The sequence below is a fragment of the Piliocolobus tephrosceles genome, chromosome 15 (genome assembly GCF_002776525.5).
Source record: "Piliocolobus tephrosceles isolate RC106 chromosome 15, ASM277652v3, whole genome shotgun sequence".
In the NCBI taxonomy this organism is placed as follows: Eukaryota; Metazoa; Chordata; class Mammalia; order Primates; family Cercopithecidae; genus Piliocolobus; species Piliocolobus tephrosceles.
The window spans coordinates 3,557,796-3,582,803 of record NC_045448.1 but is presented as its reverse complement, the minus strand read 5'-3'; the positions used below and the strand labels follow the sequence as shown (position 1 = coordinate 3,582,803).

Sequence of the window (25,008 nt, the reverse complement as noted above, 5' to 3'; positions counted from 1 at the left end):
GGGAGCGCCAATGGGTGGTGAAGGTCCTGTGCGATGAGAACTGGGGAGCGTGTTGGGTCTGGTGGCATGGAGTGGAAGAGCTGTTTTGTGCCACTGTGGGCAGAAGGCTGAAGAGATAAAGAAGAGGGGAGAGGATGGAGAAAGTGAGCAGACGCCACTCCCTGCAGATCAGCTCCACGCGTGAAGGAGAGAGACACACGCTCAAAGAGGACTGAGACCAAGGAAGAGTTGTTTTTACTCATAACACAAGTGCTTTCAACGTGCTCACATGCCAGCCAGAGGACTCGGGCATGGGAGAAGCTGAAGACACCAATGAGAGAGAGAGAATTATTGAGCAGTTGATGACACACAGTTCCTGAGAGGCTCTGAGCAGGACAGGGTCCAGCATCTGGGAGGAGGGGAGAGATGGGTAGGGGAGGACGGACTTCTCCTATGATGAAGAAGGGGCAGATGGCACAGATTAAATATTATCCTATACCCCGACAGCTGCCTAGCCCACAGTCACAGCTGCCGAGCTCATAGCCACTCCCTACCTTGTTTCTCGCCAAAAAAAAAACACACACACACATTTGGCCAGGCATGGTGGCTCATGCCTGTAATCCCAGCACTTTGGGAGGCTGAGGCAGGTGGATCACCTGAGGTCAGGAGTTCGAGACCAGCCTAACATAGTGAAACCCCGTCTCTACTAAACACAAAAAATTACCCGGGCATGGTGGCGCATGCCTGTAATTCCAGCTTCGTGGGAGGCTGAGGCAGGACAATCACTTGAACTGGGAGGCAGAGGTTGCAGTGAGCTGAGATTGTGCCACTGTACTCCACCCTGGGCAACAAAAGCAAAACTCCATCTCAAAAAAAAAATTCAAAAATTCAAACTTTTTTCAAATACTATTCATCATTTCAGGGGAGCCTGAACCCCTTTCCAGACACAAGAAGTAAAGGTTGATTCCTCTAAACCACCAGAGGTCAATCCCCTCTCCCTGGCTAGGGACAAGACAGGCATAGACACGTGGCAGCTTTCAGAGGGGTCCCTGGGAAGGCCTTTCCTCGCTGTTTAAATGGTGCAGTCTCTCTCCTCTCTCCAGCATTCCACGTCTCAGTGTGCCACCCATAGTGGACACTGCCACCTCGAGATCACGAGGAGACAAGCCCAAGGCCAAAGGCGAAGGTGCGGAGGGAGGCGGTGGAAGAATGGGGTGCCCAGCCACACCCCGAGGCTCGAGGGGGCCAACCCCAGAGCCTCTCCCACACAGAAGGCTCAAGTTCTTCTGTGACGTGGCCTGAGAAATATTCCTGATTGTTGAAGTCACTTCTCTTCAAGTTTCCCGTTCTTTAGAGCCAAAACATCCTTACAAATAGAGTGGCTAATTCTACTTTTAATTTACTCATTAAAGCAAACACCCCAAGGACTCAAGTGGCCTCCATCTGAGTTACTCTACACAGCTCAAAGTGCCAAAGCCTAAAGCTTCCTTAGATTTTTTCTGATTAAACAATTCACAGATTACCCAAGTTTAGATTGACCTTCTCCTAATGAGTCCCAATTATTTTGGTTTCTCTTTGGTTGGTGACTTATTCTCATCTCTTTCTCCGGAGGGAAATGCATTACACCCCTGGGAGGCACAGTGCAGGGGGCACTGCCCTAGTTGCTATTTGAGAATCCAAGGAAAGATACTCTCCTTTTGCACTGACTCTTTGAGACTCTCTAAAAATAACTGAATTTCAGAAGAGTAGAAACGGACCCAATCCTTTGTGATTTCAGTCAAACCAAGATTCTCGCGCATCAGCTGAAGACCTGGGGTTTGCACAGCCTACTTACCACCTGGGGAAGGACGAAGCAGCCTGCTCTACTAAAATGGAATCGGCCCTGTTCAGAGTAAATTCTAGACTATTTCCCTGAGAAAGGAATTCCAGGTGAGTGTCCCGGGCCCGGCAGAGTTTCCAATTGCACACATTTGCTCACCTTCTTAAAGTAGTTTTGAAAATAAATACAATCTTATCACTGGAAGAAGATTTTGCCTTTGTAAAAATGTAGTACTTGAATCAGAATTTCAACATTAATGTTTTAACATCTGGGTGCCATTTTTTTTGCACAAATTGTAAGAAAATTGTTCCTTAACATTGAGGCAAAATGACTCAAGACTTCCACGTAAAAGTCACTGCTCTCTAAGAATGAAAGCTTATCAGGCAGCAGGCACACAGGCCATGCACCCCCACCCATCTACAAATTCCCTCTGCTGATGGAAATGGTGGGGGAGGGGTGGATGCCAAGGGGATACATTACCTGCTATTATAACCAAAGATAAAAAAAAAGTTTGAAAACAAATTATAATTTCTTAAAAATGAAAACTCAAGAAAGGAGAGAATGTAGCCTAGGAGGGAAAAAAAAAAAGCGGGAGGGGTCATTAAAGCCTGGCGATAATTCATGCCACAACCACCAGGGAATCGCCTTCTGTCTGACAGTCGGCCACGCCCCACAGCTTCCACCCGGACACGCTGTCCCTCTTGCTCCCATTGCAATTCCCACAAGCTAAGCCTTCCATCCTATTCACAACCACTTAGTTCAGGACAAATGAGTTTCAGTGACTCTGAAGCTTCCCCACTTTTATGACCCAGGTAACTGAGATCACTGGATTAACTCAAGGTACCGCTTCCGGAATGCAGAACCCCAATCTTGATTCTCTCATGAGCCACAGATGGGCACCCACAGAACTCTGTGAGGGTCTCCATGTCAAGTTTGTGCTACAAGAATGAGGTTTCAAAACAGCCAGGAGCCTTGAGACGCCAGTGTGAACCTCCAACACCCGCAGGTAAGCCAGGGGCTCTGCAGAAATCCCCGTGTCCGTTGACAGAGACTCAGGTGACCGAAGCTGGAGGACAGAAAAGTGACTTGTATGATCAAAAGTATGCATTGTTTTATGAGTAAATTAATAAGAAAACAATTGAAGGCTGAACAGGAAAAATGAGAACATTCTAGAAATCCAAGTACCGGTCAAAATGCACAATGAACAGTCATCTTGCACTGTCAGGAAGACCAACACCCAACACCACCAACGACCTGGTTTCCCAGCTGAGCCTCCAACCCTCCCTGCCCACACTCAGTGAGGCCGTGCTCCATTCTGTCCTCCCCTACACAGCTACAAGATGTTCCAGAACTGACTTACAAGTACTGGGAGAAGCTCCTAGACACTGGAATAAAGGAAAGGTGACAGGAAAGGGGGCTGCAGAGTTAAAGTCTTATTTATCATCACAAATCGTAAAGATCATACGAGATCACAGGGGCCAAGGACAGGCCATATCCCTCATTTATCCAAACCTGACAGTGGGAGTTGAGTAACAGATACTGAAGGTGCCACAGAAAAATCGAAGCATCCTCCCACATTGGACATCCTCCACGGATGCTCGGATGCTGTGCTGTTAGTGTCACTGACCACGAAGCGATGGCCTGGGATTTGGAGGACTCTGCATTCTTGGGGTTCCCTTCCTCCACCTAGAAGGCTTGACTCCAAATTCACACATTTACTAGTTGGGATGTTATGTTTTGTAATATTTTATCTTTATGGTGTCACTACACGGGAGAAAGCATAATACTGCAGACACAGTGAGAAACAGCATGTAAGATGCTCAGGCGAACCCACAAAGTTATAATCAATTACTCAAAAACAGGAGACAGCATTCCAGATTACTAAAGAAGTCAGCACCATGAAGGCATAATATGAGGGCCAAACCGTCCTTCACTAATGGCCTGGAAAGTTCTGATGGCACAGATATATGCACCTTCCCTGTGTCCATGGGGATGCCAGTCACCCTGACGCAGAGCCAAGAGGCTGCCCAGCAGGCAGCACAGGCCCAGAGTGGAGCCGGACAGCCAGCCACCCTCACACACAGTTCTCCAGGCTTGGCTCGCTTGGACGCAGCCCCCCACCCAGTCCATGATTGTCCCAGGAACAGAGGGTCTGCACAAACCACATCCTATGCTCCTGCTCCACAGGAAAGAACGAGGTCCTTGGACAACTGCACACAGGCAAGGCCTCAACTGTGTCTCACGAAGAGTCCCAGCAAGAAAACGTTCCAGGGGAAATAATTAGGATTAGCCAAAGGCTTACATATAATTTTAACTCTAGGACTTCTCTGAAACAATGCACTCATAGGCACTGTGATTCCCCCAAGGAGCGAGATGAGGGGGAGCTTCCCACGTGTGCTTTTTCAAAGATGCAGAATGCAGTTGGGGCAACACCGCTCTGTCTACATGGCCTGAGCTTCATGCCTTGCCTCTGTTGATCAAGCACACGGGATTTTCTTGTATCCACTTCTGGCAGATTGCATAAGCCTTTGTGAAACACCCAGTGCGTGTCAGGACCCGGCGAGTGGGAGACAAGGTGAGTCAACGTCCTCCCGGGTGTGCTGTGCAGTAAGGGTCCTCCCGGCACTCAGCTGTCCCCAGCATCCCAGCTAACAGCCGCTCTTTCTGCTCTCGCCATGTGCAGAGAATGCAGAGGGAGGACGGGTGACCTCGCTCACCCTCAGGGGGTCTTCCTGTCCACAGACAATGGCTGAGAGTCTGTGTCTGTGTTGCTCAAAGCCACAGGACCTGTGTTAATATTGTCGCTTGACAACGAGAAAGTTCCGTTCACTGAGACTTCGCCCTACCTGGCGTGGAGAATTGCTGCACAGAAAACTCTTTCTGGAAGCCCTTCCTCCTGCATGGCTGTTGGGTGGAGCATCCCAGGGACCTGCCGGCCCTCTTCCCTCCTCTCACCTCACATTAGTGTGGGGTAACCGAATTCACTCCAAAGCCTCAAAGATGACGGAAATCAGTCACCGGCAACCAAAACTTATGAATATGTTTATTATACGCAAAGTTATGACAACAGTATTTGTCATCTGAGGATTCTGCCTGTGTTGAAAATTTGTGTTGGACACACTCAGTCTACAACCCAGAAAGCCACAGTAACATCCTAGTGACAAGGGTACATTTGGCAAACAAGTAACAGCCTAAAATGTCCTAGTTTCCTTATCACTAGAAAGCTCTGAAATGGGCAATATGAAATATTTCAACTGTTAGTTTGGATTTTCAAAGAAAATGGAATCTTTCAGTCACTTTTGTCGTGTCCAGGAAAAGAGAAAATAATATTACTAGAAATTTAGAAAATATAACAGGACTCATAGGAAAGGTGCTCAAAATGCCAAAAAAAAGGAAGTGGAAAGCTAGAATATTGAGATGCAGTCTGTAACATTTTTCAAATGTATCACAAAAAATAAGAAATACAGCAGAAGTTAAGAAAACAAAGTGCCAAAGTTAAGAGTGATCCACTCGGAGAAAGGAGTGGAGAAGTTCGCTGGATACCAGAATTTGGTGCTTCACAATTACAAGAGCGGGGGTGGAACCTCCTCTATTTCAGAGGAATAAAAACGGAACCCTGATGCTAATACTGACCTTTTAGAGAATATACATTTTTTGCTGAAAAACCAAGAATTGGAAATATATTTGTTTTGCCTTCAGGTGGGTAGTGAAGACAACGCGCTTATTTTAGGAGATCATTGAGCACAAACTGCCATTTGCCCGAGTGCTGGAGACTCACCCAGGTGCACAGCTGGGCTGGAACCCTGGCCTGACCCCACCCCTTCTCAGAACCCTGCTCCCCACTCCTCCCTGAGGCCAGGAGGAGGGAACAGTGCCCCAGCGTCCACCAGGCGCCAGTGCGGGTCGCACACTCAGGCCACACACGGACCTGCACAGAGACAGCGTCCCCATCTATGGATAAGGAAACAGAGGCTCAAGGTTTCATAATCATGCCATCTGATCACACTGTTTATTCCATTATTCAGTCGTCACTCCACAAAAAACGACTAAGGCCTCCTCCATGCCAGGAATTCTGCAAGGTACAGGGCCCGGTGGTGAGTGAGGCAGCCAGCTGCTTTCCTTACAGAGTTAGTAGCTTAGTGAGGGGACAGACACAATCATCAAATAATGATGAAGCCAAATCTGCAGTCACACACAGTGAAGTGTTAAAAGGCGTCTCTCCAGCAGAAGCTGTGGGGGTGGTGGGAAGACAGGAAAATGCTTGACAAAGGATCTGAGATGAGCAGTCTCTAACTAGGAGGAACACAGAACATTCTGGAGTCCAGAGAGAATTTGCAGGGAGAGGGTTAAGGATGCCGCTGAGGCAGGCAGGAGCTGTTGGGATGGAGTGAAGGCGGCATGGACATCAGACCCCCGATACCCACCTGGTCCACAGGCAGCTCCAGCTGCACATTGCGGTCCTCTTTGACGTCCAGCGCCCCTTGGGTTTCCTTGCTAGGAGTTGGTGCTTTATACACGTCACCTTCTGGGGGAAAATCACACGGACAAACCTTGAAACCCATGGAGAAGCTGGAGTCCACTGCATATTTCCTGACCCAAACCCAAGTTATGAAGCCAGGCATCCTGGAGCTTCAGGCAGGTCACCTGGCCCAGGGTCCCAGACCCCGTTCGCCTCACCCCGTTTCCCTCTCGCCCTTCCTGTTTGCATCTGCCAAGGTGTTCAGTGTGGTGGCCTCGATTTTAGCCCCATCTGCTTTTGTCTCTGTCTCCATGAAGGTCCTGGACCCTGAAAGTCATGCGATTACTGTGCCCACCACAAGATGAAGCACAGGGAAAGCCTGTGTCCAGTTAATTCCGTTAGAAATAAATACATGCAAAGTAACCCCACTGGACAGCAAAGTAATTGAATAAATTTTAAGAAAACGCAGCTTCAGTCAGGTGCAGTGGTTCACGCCTGTAATCCCAACAGTTTGGGAGGCCGAGGTGAGTGGATCACCTGAGGTCAGGAGTTCGAGACTGGCCTGGCCAACCCGTCTCTATTTAAAACTACAAAAACTAGCCAGACTTGTGGTGGACGCCTCTAATCCCAGCTACTCAGCAAGCTGAGGCAGGAGAATTGCTTGAATCTGGAAGGCAGAGGTTGCAGTGAGCGGAGATCGCGTCATTGCACTCTAGCCGGGTGTCAAGAGCCAAACTGTATCTCAAAAAATAAAAAAATTAAAAAAAAAAAAAGAAAGGAAAGGCAGATTCATTGCTTCTCATTTAACAACAGGTTTCAAACAACCAGGTGCTAAAATTGTGCACTGTGAGGTAGTCAACTTAATGGATTGCTAGCAATCATTTTAATTAGCAACACAATTTGAATAATTAAATGCTTATAAAAGCCCAGGATTCTTGAAACTTTGATTCTCATCCTGAACAAAGCAATAGGTGACAGCAGAAGAAAAAGAGAAGAAATCAGCCAGCCGGTTCCTTCAACATCCAAAAAGAGAAGTCAGCCGGCTGGTTCCTTCAGCATCTGAGAAGGTAGAACTGTGGCCACTGGCAAGCTCCATCGTCCAAAACCGGAAACCCTAATCGCAGCCCCATTCATTTCTCGGCCAAGAGTCCTGGACCTACCTCACCCATCACCTGGCCCATTCTGGGCCTTCTCCCCCTTCCCAGCCCTTATCCCCAGGAAAACCGTCCGCAGACTCCTGAACTGAGCCAGAGGGGTCCCTGCTCCTGTGGGTGACAGGGTGGAAGGTGAGAGACGGGGGTGGGGAAATCACATTCACTGGGAACCCACTGTGTCCCAGGCATTTGATATTTAAAGCTCGTGGCAATCCCCAAACAAACTTACTAGGCCTATGGTCGGTAAGGAATTGGCCCACAGTTCCATGCTCAGTGAGGGCCACAGCTAGGATCTGAACTGCAAAGCCACATTCTAGTACCAGGCTGCCTCCCAGATGGAAGGCCTGTGTGCTGGGCAGCCCCAGCTGCTTGTGTGGGATGTACATTGCCAAGGAAGAGGTTTTATACACAGTGATCAAATGTTCTATTATTCTTGATATATAGTAATATGTCGGGTAGAGTGGGTTCAGCAGGTTTTGGTCTGAGAGCTGCCTGTCCACTCTCCTGCCTACATGCTCACACACCTGCCTCACAGCCTCGTAACCCCATACCCCTAACCGTAACCCTAACCCTACATGCATGAGCATGTCGGCCACCCTCCCTCCCAGGTACTCAGGCACCTGCCTCGCCTCCCCATGGCCCATGCATTCATTGTGGGGTGGGAAGGGCCAGAAAGGTAAAGGACCGGGGGGAAGCTCTAGGGGATGTCCAGATTCATAGCTGAGAAGCAGAGAGAGGAGCAACAGGGGGAGCCAAGAGATCAGAGTGCAAAGAGGACAAAACCTGAGAGGCGTTAGAAGGTAACAGAAGCCAAGGGGTGGCTGGGCACGGTGGCTCACATCTGTCATCCTAGCACTTTGGGAGGCCGAGGCAGGTGGATCACTTGAGGTCAAGAGTTCAAGACCAGCCTGGGCAGCATGGCGAAACCCTGTCTCTACTAAAAATACAAAAATTAGCCGGGTGTGGTGGCAGGTGCCTGTAATCCCAGCTACTTGGGAGGCTGAGGCACAAAAATCACTTGAACCCGGGAGGTGGAGGTTGCAGTGAGCTGAGATCACACCACTGCACTCCAGCCTGGGCGACAGAGCAAGGCATCATCTCAAAATAAAAGAAAAGAAGAAGCCAAGAGGGGAGGAAGGGTGTTTAGGAAAAACAACTTCCAAAAATGTTCAGCTGCTGCAGAGAGGTGCAGGCAAACCTCTCCCACCACCTTGCTTTCTCCTCCATAACCAGCCACACGACTCACAGTCTAAGTATCCACCACACCCACAAATGAGACGGGACCTGAATGTGCCTCATTCGGAGCTGGGCACCCAGTAAGAGCTCAGCGAGAGTTAGTAATAGCAGCAGAGTGGTAAAAATAGACGTAGGAGCACTTTCCAAATGATCTCATTTGGAAACCAGCTCTGAAGATCCATCGTTTACATGTCTCTTATACTCAAAAAAATACACCTAAACAATCCAGGTGGCTTTTATGTTCATGTTCCTCCCAAAAGATAGATTTATTTGTTGTTTTCTGTGTCATCACTCTTTAGGAAAGAAGATACTCAGTCCTGGTGTAAGCTGATTTTAACACTGTATTTATCTTGGAGGCCCCCTAATTAGAGAATCCCATTGCCTTCAGCAGTGAAATTTTGTTTTTCTGCTCTGCCAACTACTGACCTACCTACAAGCTGAACCTTTTATTAATAAAGCAGATAGTTACAAGTCAAATAATATTTCTGGAGTATAAAATTTTTCTGACAAAAAAAAAAATCCCACGTTCTTAGCCTGGTAAAGTTTCGAACTGCTCACGGTAGAATGAAATTGCACGTCACCTGCTCCTCTTTGGACTAAAGGTTCTGCCAATGTTTTCTTCTTTTCTTCTTTGGCATAATAAACAGAATCCTGTGTTTTGGGGGGTATGCCATCATAGTGACAAGGGTCTTTTCCTTTGGAATCCACCTACAGGACACAGGAAGAAGAGAAAATCCATTAGGAACACTGGGATACAAGGAGTCCGATCAGGTTCTCTGAGTGTGGTCAGGAAAACACAGGCTCCTCGGAGAAACAGCAGGAGGAAACTCAGGCACCTCCAAGAAGCCTCACTTCAAATGCAGCCTCTTCTACTCTATGACTTGCACTCCCCTCTGAAAAGCAGCAAAAATAATTCTCTCCCTCCCTCCCAGTGCCTTGGCAGGCAGAGAAAGTTAATCCACGTCCTAACTGTAGGTGGCCTTCCTAAACCCTGACAAAATAAGGGCTTGCTTTAGAGGAACAAGCAAGTCAAAGGAGGCGCCTCTGGTTTTTTGGAGACACTCTTTAAAGCCTAATGAAAACTGCTATTCAACAAGCACCACCAAGCCGTTCCTGCTGGAACCTCTGAGCAGGATGAGAGTAGCTGTGATGAAAATTAGCCTTGTGGTGGTTTACCTTGGGGTTGCAATAAAGGAGGACTCACATGTTTTTTAATCTATAAACAATAACAACAAAGCACAACTAGAACACAAAGTAAGATGACATGCAGATATCTGCTCCTCAAATTAGAACGTGGTCACATCCTGATGAACATGTCCTAAGGTGAAAGTATCTTAAGTGGAAAATGCATTGAATACTCCCAGCCCACTGAACAACATGGCGCAGCCCTACCTTAAACGTGCTCGAACACTTACGCTGGCCTGGAGGCGGGAAAAGTCATCTGGCACCACCATCCACTGCAGAGGACACGTGGCTGACAGGGAGCTGAGGCCGTCACTGTCCAGCATTCCGAGTATCCTACGGCTTTCTACTGAACGCCTGAGGCTTTTGCACCATCATACAGTCAAAAATCCTAAGTCGAACTAAGTCAGAACTGCCTGTAATTCCCTTAGCACCATTCCAATTCTATCTTTATAATACAAATATCCCATAAACCATCTTTATAATACAAAATGTCTTTTTTAGGTTTTCTTTTTTTGATCTTTTCTCAAGTATTTGGAAGTGAATGCAGGCTGAAGTATATAAATAGGTATTTCTCCCAAGCTCTCTATGTCACTTCAGAAATGTCAAACTAAAAACACCTACCTTATACCATTAATATATTGTATATGATGCAAACTACCAGGTTTTTGATCTCTGTGGAAATTAAGGTATGAAAATAGCCCTCCAACTTTATACATGCAACCACACAAAATGTTTCTACCTATTTTAAGGAGTTTTCCTATGAACTGAAATCACGTTCTTAAGGAGAAGAAATGAGATCTTGGCAGAACTGGTCATGGAAACAGAAAACCGTATATGGTACCTGTATTTTGTCTGGGGGTTGGAATTCTGAAAGTCTAGTTGATTCTTTTTAGTATCACTGAACTCTGGTTGTTGAGACACATTTTCCATAACTTTGGCCTCTAAGATAAAGACACTGTGTGTGTGTGTGTGTGTGTGTGCGCGCGCGCGCGTGTCCTATTATCTCTGGAATAGTACTCAAAGGACAATGACAAGAACACAGGACCCAGCCTCGTAATGAGGGCACAGAAGAAATTGTGACACAGAACACACAGCAAACAAGAACCACCCGCGGTGTGACCCAGCTCCCACCACCCTGGGGCACTGCAATGAGATACATTGCAGAGCCTCCACCCTGACCTGGAAAGTCGCCCAAAACAAAAGTAACTTTGGATGCAGCAGGATGACTAGGCACATGGGGGCACCGTGTCATTACACCAATTTATTTCTCATCTCATACCTTATCCAAGCACACTCAGGAAATGTGAGCTTTTGCAAATACCTTATTTCTGTGAAACTGGGAGCAGCACAGGTGCAGCCTCCTGTCAAGTCTTAGCTCAAATCGTCCCTCTGCCCTGTCACTCCCAAGAGGGGTGCCCTGTCCTTTCCCTTTCCCTTCACACTTTATTCACAGCAGTATATGTAATCCCTAGACAATTTATTGATGATGTTTGTTGTGTTTTTGTTTCATCAGCAGAAGGTTAGAAGCCACCCAAGGGCAAGGATGTCAGTTTGTTTCTCCATTCATGAATTCCCAGAGCCTAGAACCATGCCTGGCACATAGCAGATGCTCAGTATATATTTGTTAACTGAACAGGTGAATAATCCTAGCACACCTGATCACTCCCCACCATTCAAACCCTTAAGGAGGTAGGCACAGCCTTGGGAAGACATCCAAACTCCTTAACCTAGCACAGTGGCATTCATGCTCCAAGACCTACCTGTCTTCCTAGTCCAAGCCATCCTTCCCTGCACCATACCTGTGCCCTCACAGCTCCCTTCCACCTGGAATTCCCTTCCTCACCTTCTTATGACGGCTCATCCTCCAAACCCCAGCTCAAGCCTTACCTCAATGGTCTCTTTGATGTGTTCCTATGACACCCTGACTTAACTAACCACAGCGCTAAACCAAGAGTCAGCTCTCAATATGTGCATGTGTTCAATTCAGCAAGCATATAACAGTTGCTCAGTAAATCTCTGCTAATTTAATGAACTGAGCAGGAGGATGGAAAGAAAGTAGGGAAAGAAGAGGTTGAAAGAGTTGAAAATCTGACATTTCTTCAGACCAGAAAAGGCAGGGCATTGACAGGCACAGATTCTGCAGGCCAATATCTATATTAAGTATATATTTTTTCTGAACTATTTGGGAGAAGGTGTCTTACATCATGCACCTTTGCCTCTTGGTACTTTAGTCCTTAATACTGAAGACATGTGATCTATTTAATACTTCAGGGTATATTTCCTCACAACAGAAACATCATCTCTCACATAATCACAGACAATTGCCAAATTCAGGATATTCATCTGATATAGTATTTTCATCTATTCTACCATCCATATTCCACTTTTGTAATTGTCCCAAAAATGTGCTTTATAGCATTCTTCACTCAAGAAAAGATCGGTTCAGGATTCACACACATTTAGATGTCAGACTTCCCGAGTCTCCTTTCACCTGAACAGCTCCTCAGACTGTCTTTCATGACCTTGGCATCTTTGAAGAATACAGGCCTGTCTTGCACTGTGTTATAGAAAGATCTAGAGTTGGCCATGTGTTAGTCCACTTTCATACCGCTATGAAGAAATACCTGAGACTGGGTAATTTATGAAGAAAAAGAGGTTTAATGGACTCACAGTTCCACAAGGTAGGGGAGGCCTCACAATCATGGCACACCTTCTCCACAAAGCAGTGCCCTGTCCTTTCCAGCTAATGCCATCTACAGGACATACAAATATGCCCTTCCCTCTTAAACTTCCCTGCCCTAAACTTTGGTCCAAACCTGAGGCTGTCCTAGTCAACCTTTAGAACAAAGCTTGTTGATGAACCTCACTTAAGGGGAAGATCTTGACTTCTTAAACAGCGCAAATTACAATATGAGTTGGAAAACTCACTAAAAGAAAGCAACAAAATTTTAATTCCATGGAAAAGGGAAAACATAATCTAACCCCAAACACTACATGAAGACCTTACACATTGAATCATGCCCAATCCTAGTATTGCACTTACTTTTCTTCATTTTGCTCCATTTAAACTGTCTTTTAAACGTTTACAATACTTGGGTCAGAGACTACAGTCCACAATACTTGGGTCAGAGACTACATCTTTCTAGTTGCATATGATAGAGGTAAGTGATGAGAACTGATGAAGTCGATGCCTCCTCTGGTAACATTACAATTCTAATTTAGTCTGCTCACGTTAACTACCATGCTAATAGACTAAACATCTGCAAAGGTTGCAATAAAGCAGGATTCAAATTTTATTCCAGTTTTCTCATATCTGAGCAGTAGCATCCTCAACAGTCACTGAGCTCTGGTGGGTGAATTCATTCATTCCCCCAGCAATCGCCTACTGAGTGTCTACAAGGTATCCAGCTGGAAAATACATGACTAAAGAGCACGGTTCTACCCCGGAGAGCGCAGCAGAGAGAAAAGCACAGGTAGCACCAAGCGCAAGTGCCTCACTTGGTTTTGTGTCCAGCCCAGAGAGCAGAGTCCATTCTAAAAGGTGGGCTGTGAAGGATGCTGGAGTGAGCCCAAACATGGCTTTACAGAGAAAACGGTGCTTACAGTCAGACAACGGGAACAGTCAACAGCAGGACATATATTCCAGGGAGAGAAGAAAACAGGTAAGAGGAAAGCGCTGTGAGACTAGAGACCCCGCACAGCAGTGGTGGGACTAGAGCCACCTTGGCGGGTGCTCTTGCATTGACGACACAGAGCTGGACAAGGAAACAAAAGCCTGGGTATGAGCCAGGGTCCAGGGCAAGGAGCCTTCAGTTATGGCACTAATTAAATTTCCCTTTCAGAAAAATCCGTGACCATTCTAGGAGCCTGGCCGGCAGTGGGCCCTCCTGAGTTGGGTGACATCCTGAGCCGCGCTCACCAGCGCTGGGTCGCGGGACCGCCACATCGGCTGTGTGGTCTCAGGTCCCTCCAAGGTGCGATAGAATGGAGAGGGTGCCTGCCCCCTGGGGCTGTGCTGGGGACCACAATACTTCAGACAGGGAGGGATCTCAGAGGCAGGCTGGCAGTTGGCCAGTGCTCATCCAAATGCCAGAATGAACCTCTGAGTGAGTGGAGGGGGTGAGACTTGACTCCAGACACACTGGCAGTGGCTGGGCATCAATGGTGGTCCAGGGAGGGGTGTGGAGGGGCTGTCTCAGGCGAATGAGTGGGTAGTGTACAGACGTACCCCGAGCACTCAAGGTCTACGTCCCCTCAGGATGAAGTCCAAACTCTTGCCACCCTCCCCCAGCACTCAGCCCTTCACCCAGGCCCAGCCTGCCTCCTCATCCCCGTCCCAGGCAACCTCACACACGCTTGCTGTTCCCCAGTTTGTCAGTTCCCCCAAAGCCCTACTCTCTCCAAAACAGCTGCCTCCTCTCAGCCACCTGGAGAACTCTCCTACATATCCTCCAAGACCCAACTCAAAGGTCATCTTGTTCCCACACTGATATAATTTGGATGTTTGTCCCCACTCAAATCTCATGTTGAATTGTGATCCCCATCCTTGGAGGTGGGGCCTGGTGGGAGGGATTTGGGCCATGGGGGTGGATCCCTTATAGCTTGATGTTGTCCTCACAGCAGTGAGTGAGTTCTCACAAGATCAAGTTAAGCGTGTGGTATCATCCCCCCGCCCCCGACTCTCTCTTGCTCCTGTGTTTGCCATGTGAGACGCCTGCTTCCCTCCACCTTCTGATATGATTGGAAGCTCCCTGAGACCTCCCCAGAAGCTAAGCAGATGCTATTCCCATGCTTCCTGCAGAACCGTGAGCCAATTAAATCTCTTTTCTTCATAAATTCCCCAATCTCAGATATTTCTTTATAGCAATGTGAGAATGAATGAATACACACAGCTTCCTTCCCGAGCAGGACAAAGTGCATGGCACTCCAGATGGCTTTTGTCAGAATAACATGGATCTACAGCAGCAATTGGTAAAAAAAAAAAAAAAAAAAAAAAGGATCAAGCAAGAAAACATGGATCAAGCAGGAATCCATGGCTTTCATGAGGAAGCACGCATGAACCTCACATCTTACACCCACATTTCTCTCTGTCTCAAGTCTCAAGCCCTCCAAAATCAATGTGAGCTCTACTTACAAAGGAGACAAGTAGCGCTTCTCAATTTCATTCATCTTTCTCCCTATTGAAAATGTTTTCAGAAAATGAACCTGAGGCATGTTGGTTTTATTTCTCCATAGTGCTTTAAAGACTATTATTTTTCTCCAGAGCCTATTTCAATTAATCCAGCTATATTTTAATGCTATTGTAAGAGATTGTCTAGCTCAGGTACACAAAAGGCAGCCTCCCAGGGTAACTTGGGATGAGTTAGACAGTTTGTCTAATTGAAGGACAGTAACAACCTATTTCAGAGTCAGTCCATCCTCAGGTAGGAAATGACAAATGCTAACAGCAAAAAGTTCCCATGCAAATGTCCCAGCTCCATCCCAAGTGGGTCAAGGTCTTCTACCAATGAACCAGGCCTGCTTTGAACGTTTATTAAAGTGGAAGATTTGCTAACATTGAACCTGGCTGTTGCATACTTAGGCTGTTAAAAGATGACAACAATTGCAGCCTTGACTGTTGTGAGATATTGCTCCAGCCTTGACATTATTAGCCAGCAAATGTCAATTCCAAAGCACTCATTTCAGAGTGAACTTTACTGTTCAGGCCAGGTTATTAAAGTGTGGGTCTCAGTCTGGTACTGCACATGCCTCTGCAACTGTTTTCACACACACACACACACACACATGCACCTCTTTAATTTATATGCTTCATCTCCTTTTCATTACTGTTCACCACCAATGCGTGTGCTCTATGCCCAAGTGAGGATTTAATATTAATGTTCCGATTGCAGATGTGATATAAATACAATGCTTATTAACTATTTACTGATTTTTCACAGAAGCCTGTACTATAAAAGATTCATTTTAATATGTGAATGCAATTTTAAACATTTATTAAATTAGCATTTCTTCTTTGGAAGGCAATAGCTATTAAAATCACAGGAAATGCAGTTCCTGTAAAACTGAATGCTATATAATAAGAGTAGCTTCATTCAATTACTTTCATTGAACTAAAAGCTCCAGTTAATTGTGCCAGACAGGACACCGGCAGACTCATAATGACATATTTTCCAATGCTCAAATATTTGAATCAAGCAATAAGTGAACTGAACCAATAGAATAATGAAGGCTATTTTCAAAGTATATTTCAGATATGCTAATGAGTAAAACTGCATTCATGATTTTTTTTTTTTTTTGGCCATTTTCTTGGGAAATGGGCTTTTTAAAATTTTACTTGAAGCTCTGGGATACATGTGCTGAACATGCAGGTTTGTTACATGTATTGTGGTGGTTTGCTGCACCTATCAACCCGTCATCTAGATTTTAAGCCCCACATGCATTAGGTATTTGTCCTAATGCTCTCCCTCCCCTTTCCCCGAACCCCCCAACAGGCCCCAGTGTGTGATGTTCCCCTCCCTATGCCCATGTGTTCTCATTGTTCAACTCCCACTTACGAGTGAGAACATGCGGTGTTTGGTTTTCTGTTCCTGTGTTAGTTTGCTGAAAATGATGGTTTCCAGCTTCATCCACGTCCCTGCAAAGAACATGAACTCATTCTTTTTTATGACTGCATAGTATTCCATGGTGAACATGTGCCACATTTTCTTTATCCAGTCTATCATTGATGGGCATTTGTGTTGGTTCCAAGTCTTTGCTATTGTAAATAGTGCTGCAATAAACATATATGTGCATGTGTCTTTATAGTAGGATGATTTATAATCCTTTGGGTATATAGCCAGTAATGGGATTGCTGGGTCAACCGATAGGGAAATGGGCATTTTTAACAGTACAAATGCAAGTTCTTTTGCTAAATTAAGACAAACATCTTTCCTTGTATTCAAAATGGAAACTGAGAACCAAGAGGTGAAGAGCTGTGGTCTTACATCTTTCAAACATTCTGGACAGTGCACCTCCAACAGCTTAATTTAGAACTTCATGGCCTCGGAAGGAAGTCTGACGACAGAGATGCAGGAAGAGTAAAATAAGAGGGAAGAGAGGAGGGAGTCAGCTTTCCCCAAGACACACAGAGGCGAGGTCCAGTCAAGCCACTCGAATGTTAGGTACAGCTGGGATTCCAAGTGCAGAGATCAGAGGCCAGACGGCTGCTCTTAAAACACTACAGCTTTGCCTTGATGGCAGCAGTTAGTTTACTAAGGAAAAACATCATCACACGTAGACGAGGTGTCGCCTACTTCACAGACATCAGTTAGATGCGAAGGAGACCCATCCTTCTATTCCACAGAGAATCCACAGTGATGATCCCAGACAAACACAGAAGCAGATGTGTCCTCTGCTGGACATGCAAGGAATTCGGCTTGACATCGAAAACACTTTTACGCATGGATATCACCTCGTATGCCTCCCTTCACTCTCATGTAACTAATATGCTCGTCTAGAGCAAAGCAACTTCTCACACAAACGTGCAACCCAAAGTCCTGTTTCTTCCTCCTGCAGACCAAATCCCGGCTCCTGAATGCACCACCCTCCCGCCATCCCTGGAATCCTGAGGTCGGCCTTGACTTCTCCCACGTCCTCCACAGTCACCTCGAGGTGCCACATTACCGTCTGTTATTCTCCATCTCACTTCTTTGAATCAAGATTCCATGAATCATACTGAAAACACGTAGCTATTTTATGTACCACTGAGAAAGAAACGAAGTACTATTTAAAGCATGTCCCCGTGCTTTAATTTCCTAGAAGTTCTATTTTCTACTTACTGAAAAAGCCCTTCTAGAACCATTTAGACACCCATTTTTATGACATAGCATGCTTATACATAAAGAAAAATGAGAAAATAACAGAAACAAATCACCTGAATACCCTCCAAGATTTTACATCCAGAGCCTGACTCTTCTGAGCCACTTTTTGACTCCGAGTCAAAGGCATCAGTGCTTCTGCACGCGGCGTGGGAAGGATGCCCCGCCCTCATCTCTGAATTGCCCCCAAGCCGCTGGTACCTGAACTGCACATCCTGGTGCTGGTGCTTTCTGCCCTGCAGAGTAGGAGGCAATCCTTTTGCACCACTCTCAGGAACACAACGCACACGAGTGTGGCTGGTTGCTTGCTGGCCACACAGCCCTCCCCTCTCAGGCTGCACACAGGTTTGCAAAGTGAATCGGTTCCTCTGTGCTCCTCTGTTGAGGGAGAACCTATTTCTCCTCCTGAAATCTAGGCTAGTTTGTGACATCCTGCTGGAAGATGAGAGGCCACATGGAAGAGAACCAAAACGCTCAACAACCAGCACTAGCTGCCAGATGTGTTGGGGAGGCCAGCTTGGACATCCCAATCTAGTGAAACTTCCGCTGAACCCAGTCTCGTAAGCAACCAAGATGAAACCAGCCCAAGACTTGTGCAGCCAACCCACAGGACTAAGCGAAATCATAAACCCTTGTTGCCTGAAATCCTTGGGTGTGGGGGTGGCTTGTTATACCACGTAGTTCACTGATGCTGGCAGCTGCAACTTTTTGTGTCAACCTCCCTGTCTCAGGTCCTACACAATAGCTGGTTGTCACTCTGCAAGAATAGATGGAATTGAAGAAGAATATACTCAATCGATAGCAAATCTGCATCTTGATGTTCTACATTTAGGCCTTTCTGTGTATATAATAACTTTTTGTTTCAATTCTCATAGAAAACTCATTTTGAGAATATTTTACACCCAACATGTACAGAATCAACCCTGCACACAACTGAATACACAAATGAGCAGCTACAGCCAAGTTTCTCTATGAGCAACCAGCACCCGCAACATGGCTGCCCACAGGAGTCCTGAGACGCTGTCGACGTCAGATGCACCTGTTCCAGGGATGCTGGGATGTGGGAACACGCCCTCCATAGAATCAATGATACACAGCATCTCTTAAGTCCCATTGCTCTGCTCTACCTGTCACCTCACTGGGAATGTCACAGTTGCTCACGACCAGCCCCTCCCTGTCTATTTTGCTCCCTTTCCAGTCCATACAATTTATTCCATCAGTAGTATTAAGTATCAAGTGGATATGGTCCATTTTACTCCCTTGCTGAAATCTGGATCCCTGCAAATAAAAATGTCTTCCTGGGGAGCTCCCCTGACCCCCTACCTGCCCACTCTCACAATGCTTTCCCCCATAGGTATCAAGTGTTTCTTCCTGACTCCATTGGGCAGTGTTGATGGGGAGACATAGGCAGATGTGGAAGTTAAACAGCTTATAGGAGAAGCATCAAGGATCTGTTGCAACTGTGGAGGTGGGGAGGTTGGTACTGGTGGAGTCTGGGGTGATTTAATTACCAGGATTTAATTTACCGAGCAGGAGGGCTGGATGAAGTCTGCTAGGGTTACTCTCATGCTTATCGACACTCTGCCTTCGCCAATCGTGGAAACTTACACTCCACTCATCTTTGTGTCTCTAGTGCTAGCGGAGTGTGCTTAGCAGGCTGCCAACACCTCACCACGGCCTCATGGATGACCAGATGAATCAACAAGTACCCCTTTCAGGCCTGATATCCTGTGGGTCACAAGTTCCAGGTCATGTTTGCGATATGTTCATTGAAGAGTCATGAAAGACTTTCTGCTTTGTATTCTAGATACTTGTTTTTAAGCTTGCAAATTGAAAAGAAAATCCAGCATCCAATTTTAAAGAAAGCTGATACTTGGATTGGCTGACGTCATTAGAATGTGCACACCACCAAGGGTCCCAACAGCCCCCCATATTCCACAAGGCAATATCTTAATGAAAGAGCACTCATGTATTTTTTTAAATGTTGTAGCTTCTTTTCCAAAAAGATGTTGTGGCAATTCACACAGAAAATAGATAAAAGAGGTTTAACAAGTTAGAAATGGAAAACCTGGGGCAAGCAAGTAAAGAAACAAACACATTTATCATCAATGGCTAAGTAGCTGTGAATCATCACAAATTCCAGCCTCAGAGAAGTCCTGTGTGTGGAATTCTTTTCATTCTTAGAAACACACCCACGCTTCAAAATGAGGCCAAAAAATTTAATACTGAGTTTTAAGATAACACATCTTTACAGGTGTAGACCTTTATATAAGGGACAACGAATAGAGTAAGGCTTATCATTTTTGTAAATCTCAATGATCATCCTTCATTCATCCACCCAACAAACAGCTAATATTAAAATGTGTTTCCTAGAGAAAGAAAATCAAAATAAATAAGGCTATCATTCAACTCAAGAAGCTACAAAAAATAACAAGAGTCGATTCAGAAGAAAAGCCTTGGCAATAAAAGCCAGAGAAGGACAACATGAGAAAGAAGTCAGACAGGCTAAGCTCACTCATGAGCAGACATGCAGAAATCTCCAATAAAATTTGGCAAAACGTTCAGAAAAATATTTTTTTAAAACATCAGGCTTAATTAGTGAATGAAGTTGGATAAGGACCGTGGTCGTGAACTCGGCGTGAACACTCGGGTCAGCAGTGTCGTTATTTCCAGCAACACCACACTGCATTAGTGCAAGTGCAGAGGAAGTGCAGGCTGGGCTCACCCAGGGCTGGACACTTGCCAGGTGCACACGGTGGCTCACGGGTGAGAAAGTCAAACCTATTTGCAGAAGAGTGATTAAAACGGCAATCATGAAATCTGAGCTGCAATAGCAGAAAAGCAAAGCCCAGGGCTACCTGTTAGTTACTGGGAAAGAACAGATCGGGACAATACAGACCCTCAAAGCCAGCGTGTCACAGTAGGGAGGGGACTTCAGCCAATGAGCCAGGCAGACAGGCACTGGAAAGAGTACGCGTTCAACAGCTTTGTCGAATAAATATTAATGTCAATAGAACTACTAAAAGGCAGTTTTCGTAGGATGATCAGGGATAGAGGAGGATCACGTAAACAGTTACAAGTACTGGTAAGCCCCTCTAGGACCCAGCTTCCGCAAACCTTCCTAGTCCTGGATCCCATTACCTCCTTGTCATCCTTCCTCATGCTTTATGCTGCAACTTCAAACTGTGATCAGCACACACACACACATGCATCCATACACATAGGTACACAGACATCCACACACACAAATGCATCTATACACACACGTGCATCCATACACACAGATGTATCCATATGAATACCCATGTACGCATCCATACAAACATGTCTCTGTACACATGCATATGCATCCATACACATATGTGCATCCATACACACATGCATCCATGCATCCATATATGTACTCATGCACACATTCACACATATGCATCCATATACACATCCATACAACATATGCATGCAACGTATCCATACAACATATATGCATCCATACACACATCCACACACATGCATCCACATGTACACATGCATGTAGTCATATGCACACACATATGCATCCATACACATACATGCATCCATACATATACATATGTACTCATGCAAACATATGCAGCCACATACCTCCAAACATACATATGTATTTATATACCAACACATATGCATCCATTAACACAGGCATACACACATATGCATCCATATGTATACACACATATGTAGTCATATGCACACACATATACATCCCTACACATACATATGCACATGCATGTGCATTCATACACACATGTACTCCAGTGCACACATGCACATATGCCTCCATACACACACATGCATTCATACATACACATGCATGCCTCCATAAACACGTAAACACATACATATGTGCATCCATACATACACATGCACCCATAACACATGAATATACACATATGCATCTATACATGCATGTGCACCAATACACACATGTATTCATATGCACACACATGCATCCACACATACACATGCATCCATGTACACATACATATGCATCCACTCACATATGTATTCATATGCACTCACACACATATGCATCCATACACACACATGCATACACACACACACATGCCTCCACACACATGTATTTATACACACACATGCACCCGTACATATACACACATATGTATTCACACACACATGCGCATGCAGTGAGCTGCTTCTCCCACTGCTGCCTTACTGTCACATCTGCCTGGAATGTCCTCCTCCCACCCCCATGCCAGAGCCCACTGCCACTCATGCCAAGCTTGAATCAGTTACTCTCCTCCCTGTCCCATAAAAGTTCAAATATATTTTTGTCTTCACACCTGCTGGATTGCATTATAAAATACCCGTGTGTGCCTCTCAGCTCTGGACTCTGTGTTCCAAACATAAACTTCCTCTCCTATTCACACCATTCTCAGAAGTGCACCTGATTTTTCTTTATAAGCCTGGCACTGATGCTGGCCCAGAAAGTTCTGTTTACAGCTCGGGCCCCCACCCTGCACTGTGCCCTTCTTAATGCCAGAAGACGCCAGAATCAGAAACAAGTTACTTACTTGTTTTAAAAAGTTACTTACTTTTTTCTTTCTCTGTGAGTTTTTTTCAACATTCGCATATCTTCTGCAAGACAAAAGATGTTGAACTTGAAATGTAAAGCCTGGCCCTAAGTTATCGCTATAAAATGCAGGCTGCAGCCTTGTCTTTAGGAGGGAAGTAACCACGAGGAGGAGCAAGCTGTCCACAGAGGACATGGCTCATGGCAACAATGATTTCCCAGCCTCAGGAGCAGAAAACGGCCCAGGAATCTGTTCAATTTCCTTCCTGGAGATCAGATGGCCCATCCTCCTCCTACCACAGCAAAGAGTCCCTGTCCACCTGCTGCCTTTGCAAGTGCAGGCATCCCATTTCTAATTCCTCTTTAGTGAGGCTTTCTCCAATAGCTGCTACTCAAATTTGGAAATGCTCATACCCCAGGATTCTCTGCAAATTCAGAGCACCTCCTTGGTCTATTCTGTGTAAGTCACACGAACTTCAGTCTCTGAGCGATTGCATGTGGCCTCCTGTTGACCCTAAGCTCAACAACTGTGGTGAGGGGGAAAGATATTTATGCCAGTCAGACTCAGTCAGGGATTCCCAATGAACAGATAGTGGCAAAAAAGCAAAACACTTTAAGAGATGGGAAACACGTGGGGGGCAGGTAGAACGAATGACTCAACTCCACAGCCCCATGGTGTTCGTCCTCACTGTGCTATCAGGACTATTAGCACGAATTAAGTCAATAAAATCAAGAAACATCCACGTGTGCCAGGCATGCAGGTGGGACTCTAACCTAACCATCTGCCTGGATATCAAACTGCTGCGGGGTCATCCTTGGTAGACAGGACAAAAGGAGCCTTTCTCTGCCTTGAGGTACAAACCCTAGCAGCACGTGAACCAGAATGGGAGGAGGCCATCCTGGGTGCTGCACCCTCAGTGGAGGTTCAAGCTCTCCAAATGCAGAAGGCGCTCATACCACAAAACCTAAAGGGTAGAGGAAGGCGGGCCACCTGCATGGTGTTCAAACCATCTGTCCTGCTCCACAATGAGATGAAAAATGGCAGCTCTTTTTCTTTGCTCAAGATAATGATCATTGAAAACTTGATGAAGAGCTAGCTCCGGGAAGGTTCCTAGAAAGCCCTCAAGTCGTGTCCTACACAAAATGCATTTCAGACACACCCGTCAGGGCTAAACAATTAAGGATGAAGAATCCCACAGATGGGCTTCGGAACCACCTGTCTCAGCACCCTTCAGCTCCCTCCTGGTCACTGCTTCATGTCCATAAACACACATACAGTGGGGCACCCGCTTAGCCATGCTCAGGATTACTACAAAAATCATGGCTTTTTTCACCAGGAGAGACTGACATCCAGCACCAATTCTGTATTTCAGATATGGGGGAAGCAAGCCAAATTAAGAAAACAAAGCATCATGCTGGGTGCATCACGGGCAGGCGTAACTGTGCCTGGCATCAGCTCTGAAGCTGTATCGCGTATTTGAACTCTTGATCTCTAAGACTCTTGGTCTCCCAGAGAAAAGCAGTGGACTCCATGTAGATCTTGCTGTCCTTGTGAATACATCATACAAGAGCAGTTCCCCCAGGCCTCATTTTTTAAAATCTAAAAATTGTATCATATATAAGAATATTACATTTCACTACTGAAAAATAACCAATAGCTGAACTGGACCTATTTCGGAGAGATACTTGGGAAAAGGCTAATTTTTCCCCAAAACTCAGGAAAGAAAGGTACAAAGCATGCTCACTGTTGGACCTCGCTGGGCACCCTTGGAGACTTCCAGTAAGGAAAATATTTGAAGGTCTCCAGTCCCGCAGCAACATAAAAGTGATTGTCTTGCAAATCCTTTGAGTCGCCCAAAAGATGTCCATTCATTGTAAATAATCTGTAAAAACAGAGAGAAGAAATGGGATAGAGACTTGAGGACCAGTAGCAAGTGTTTGTGCCTACACTACAACTAGTGCACAGACCGCTGGAGAAACAGTGCTCATCATGAGCAAGTGGTATCCAAACGGGCCAGTTAAACCCGATGGGAGCTGCTCTTCCAGGATTAGACTTGCTTTCCACTTTTAGATTTTTGAATTAAAGTATATTTTTAATTATATACAAGTGCTCAGAGGCTCTTGAGAACGTGTTACACTCTTGGTTAGTGTTCAATTAATTTTAACTAATAACAGCTAAAATTAGTACAAATTGGCCCATATTGTTAGAACAATACTTGGAAAACAAACCAGGATTTATTAGCAAATAATATGCATTTTTATAAGCACCAAAAGACTAATATTAGTCTACTTTTTACTCAGTAATCCTTTTCGGCAGGTACTCCTTCACTAGTTTATTTAGAAATGATTCCATTAATTCAGTGCTGAGCCTCCATATGCATAAGACAATGAGGTAGGCAATGCATTGATAAAAATAAGCATAAGAAAGTTTCTGCCTCCCCAAAGTCATATGAAACCATAAAACAGCAGCACACAAAAGCCTACAAAGCTAAATATGACAAGAGAAGTGCGAACAGTTGGGGTCCAAGAGGAGAAAGGCTGAGCCCAGTTGCAGGCTTCACAGAGCTGGAGGAATTTGCAATGGGGTCGGGAGGGTGAGTGGGATTTCATCATGTACAGATGGGATGAAGCCATCTCGGCAAGAGGGTGCTGTGCACAAAGTCAGATCCCAGGGCGGGGAGTGGAGCTGACAGTCACTGAGGGTGAGGTGCAGGCACAGCCGTGAATGCGCAGGACAGGGGAGGTTTCCAAAG

At 45.7% G+C, this 25,008-nt stretch overlaps 1 protein-coding gene across 2 annotated transcripts in view; it reads right to left on the bottom strand.

Annotated features, from left to right (window-relative positions):
• The window catches only part of DCDC2C (doublecortin domain containing 2C), a 133,755-nt gene that overhangs the window by 59,399 nt on the left and 49,348 nt on the right, over positions 1–25,008 (bottom strand). For both annotated transcript variants that reach the window (XM_023198370.3, XM_031934229.1), the window contains 4 exons: positions 24,001–24,138; positions 22,278–22,320; positions 9,229–9,355; positions 6,223–6,323 (listed from right to left, as the gene is read on the bottom strand). In XM_023198370.3, coding sequence (XP_023054138.2) covers positions 6,223–6,323; positions 9,229–9,355; positions 22,278–22,320; positions 24,001–24,138 — 409 coding nt within the window. The remainder of the gene's footprint in view (positions 1–6,222; positions 6,324–9,228; positions 9,356–22,277; positions 22,321–24,000; positions 24,139–25,008) is intronic.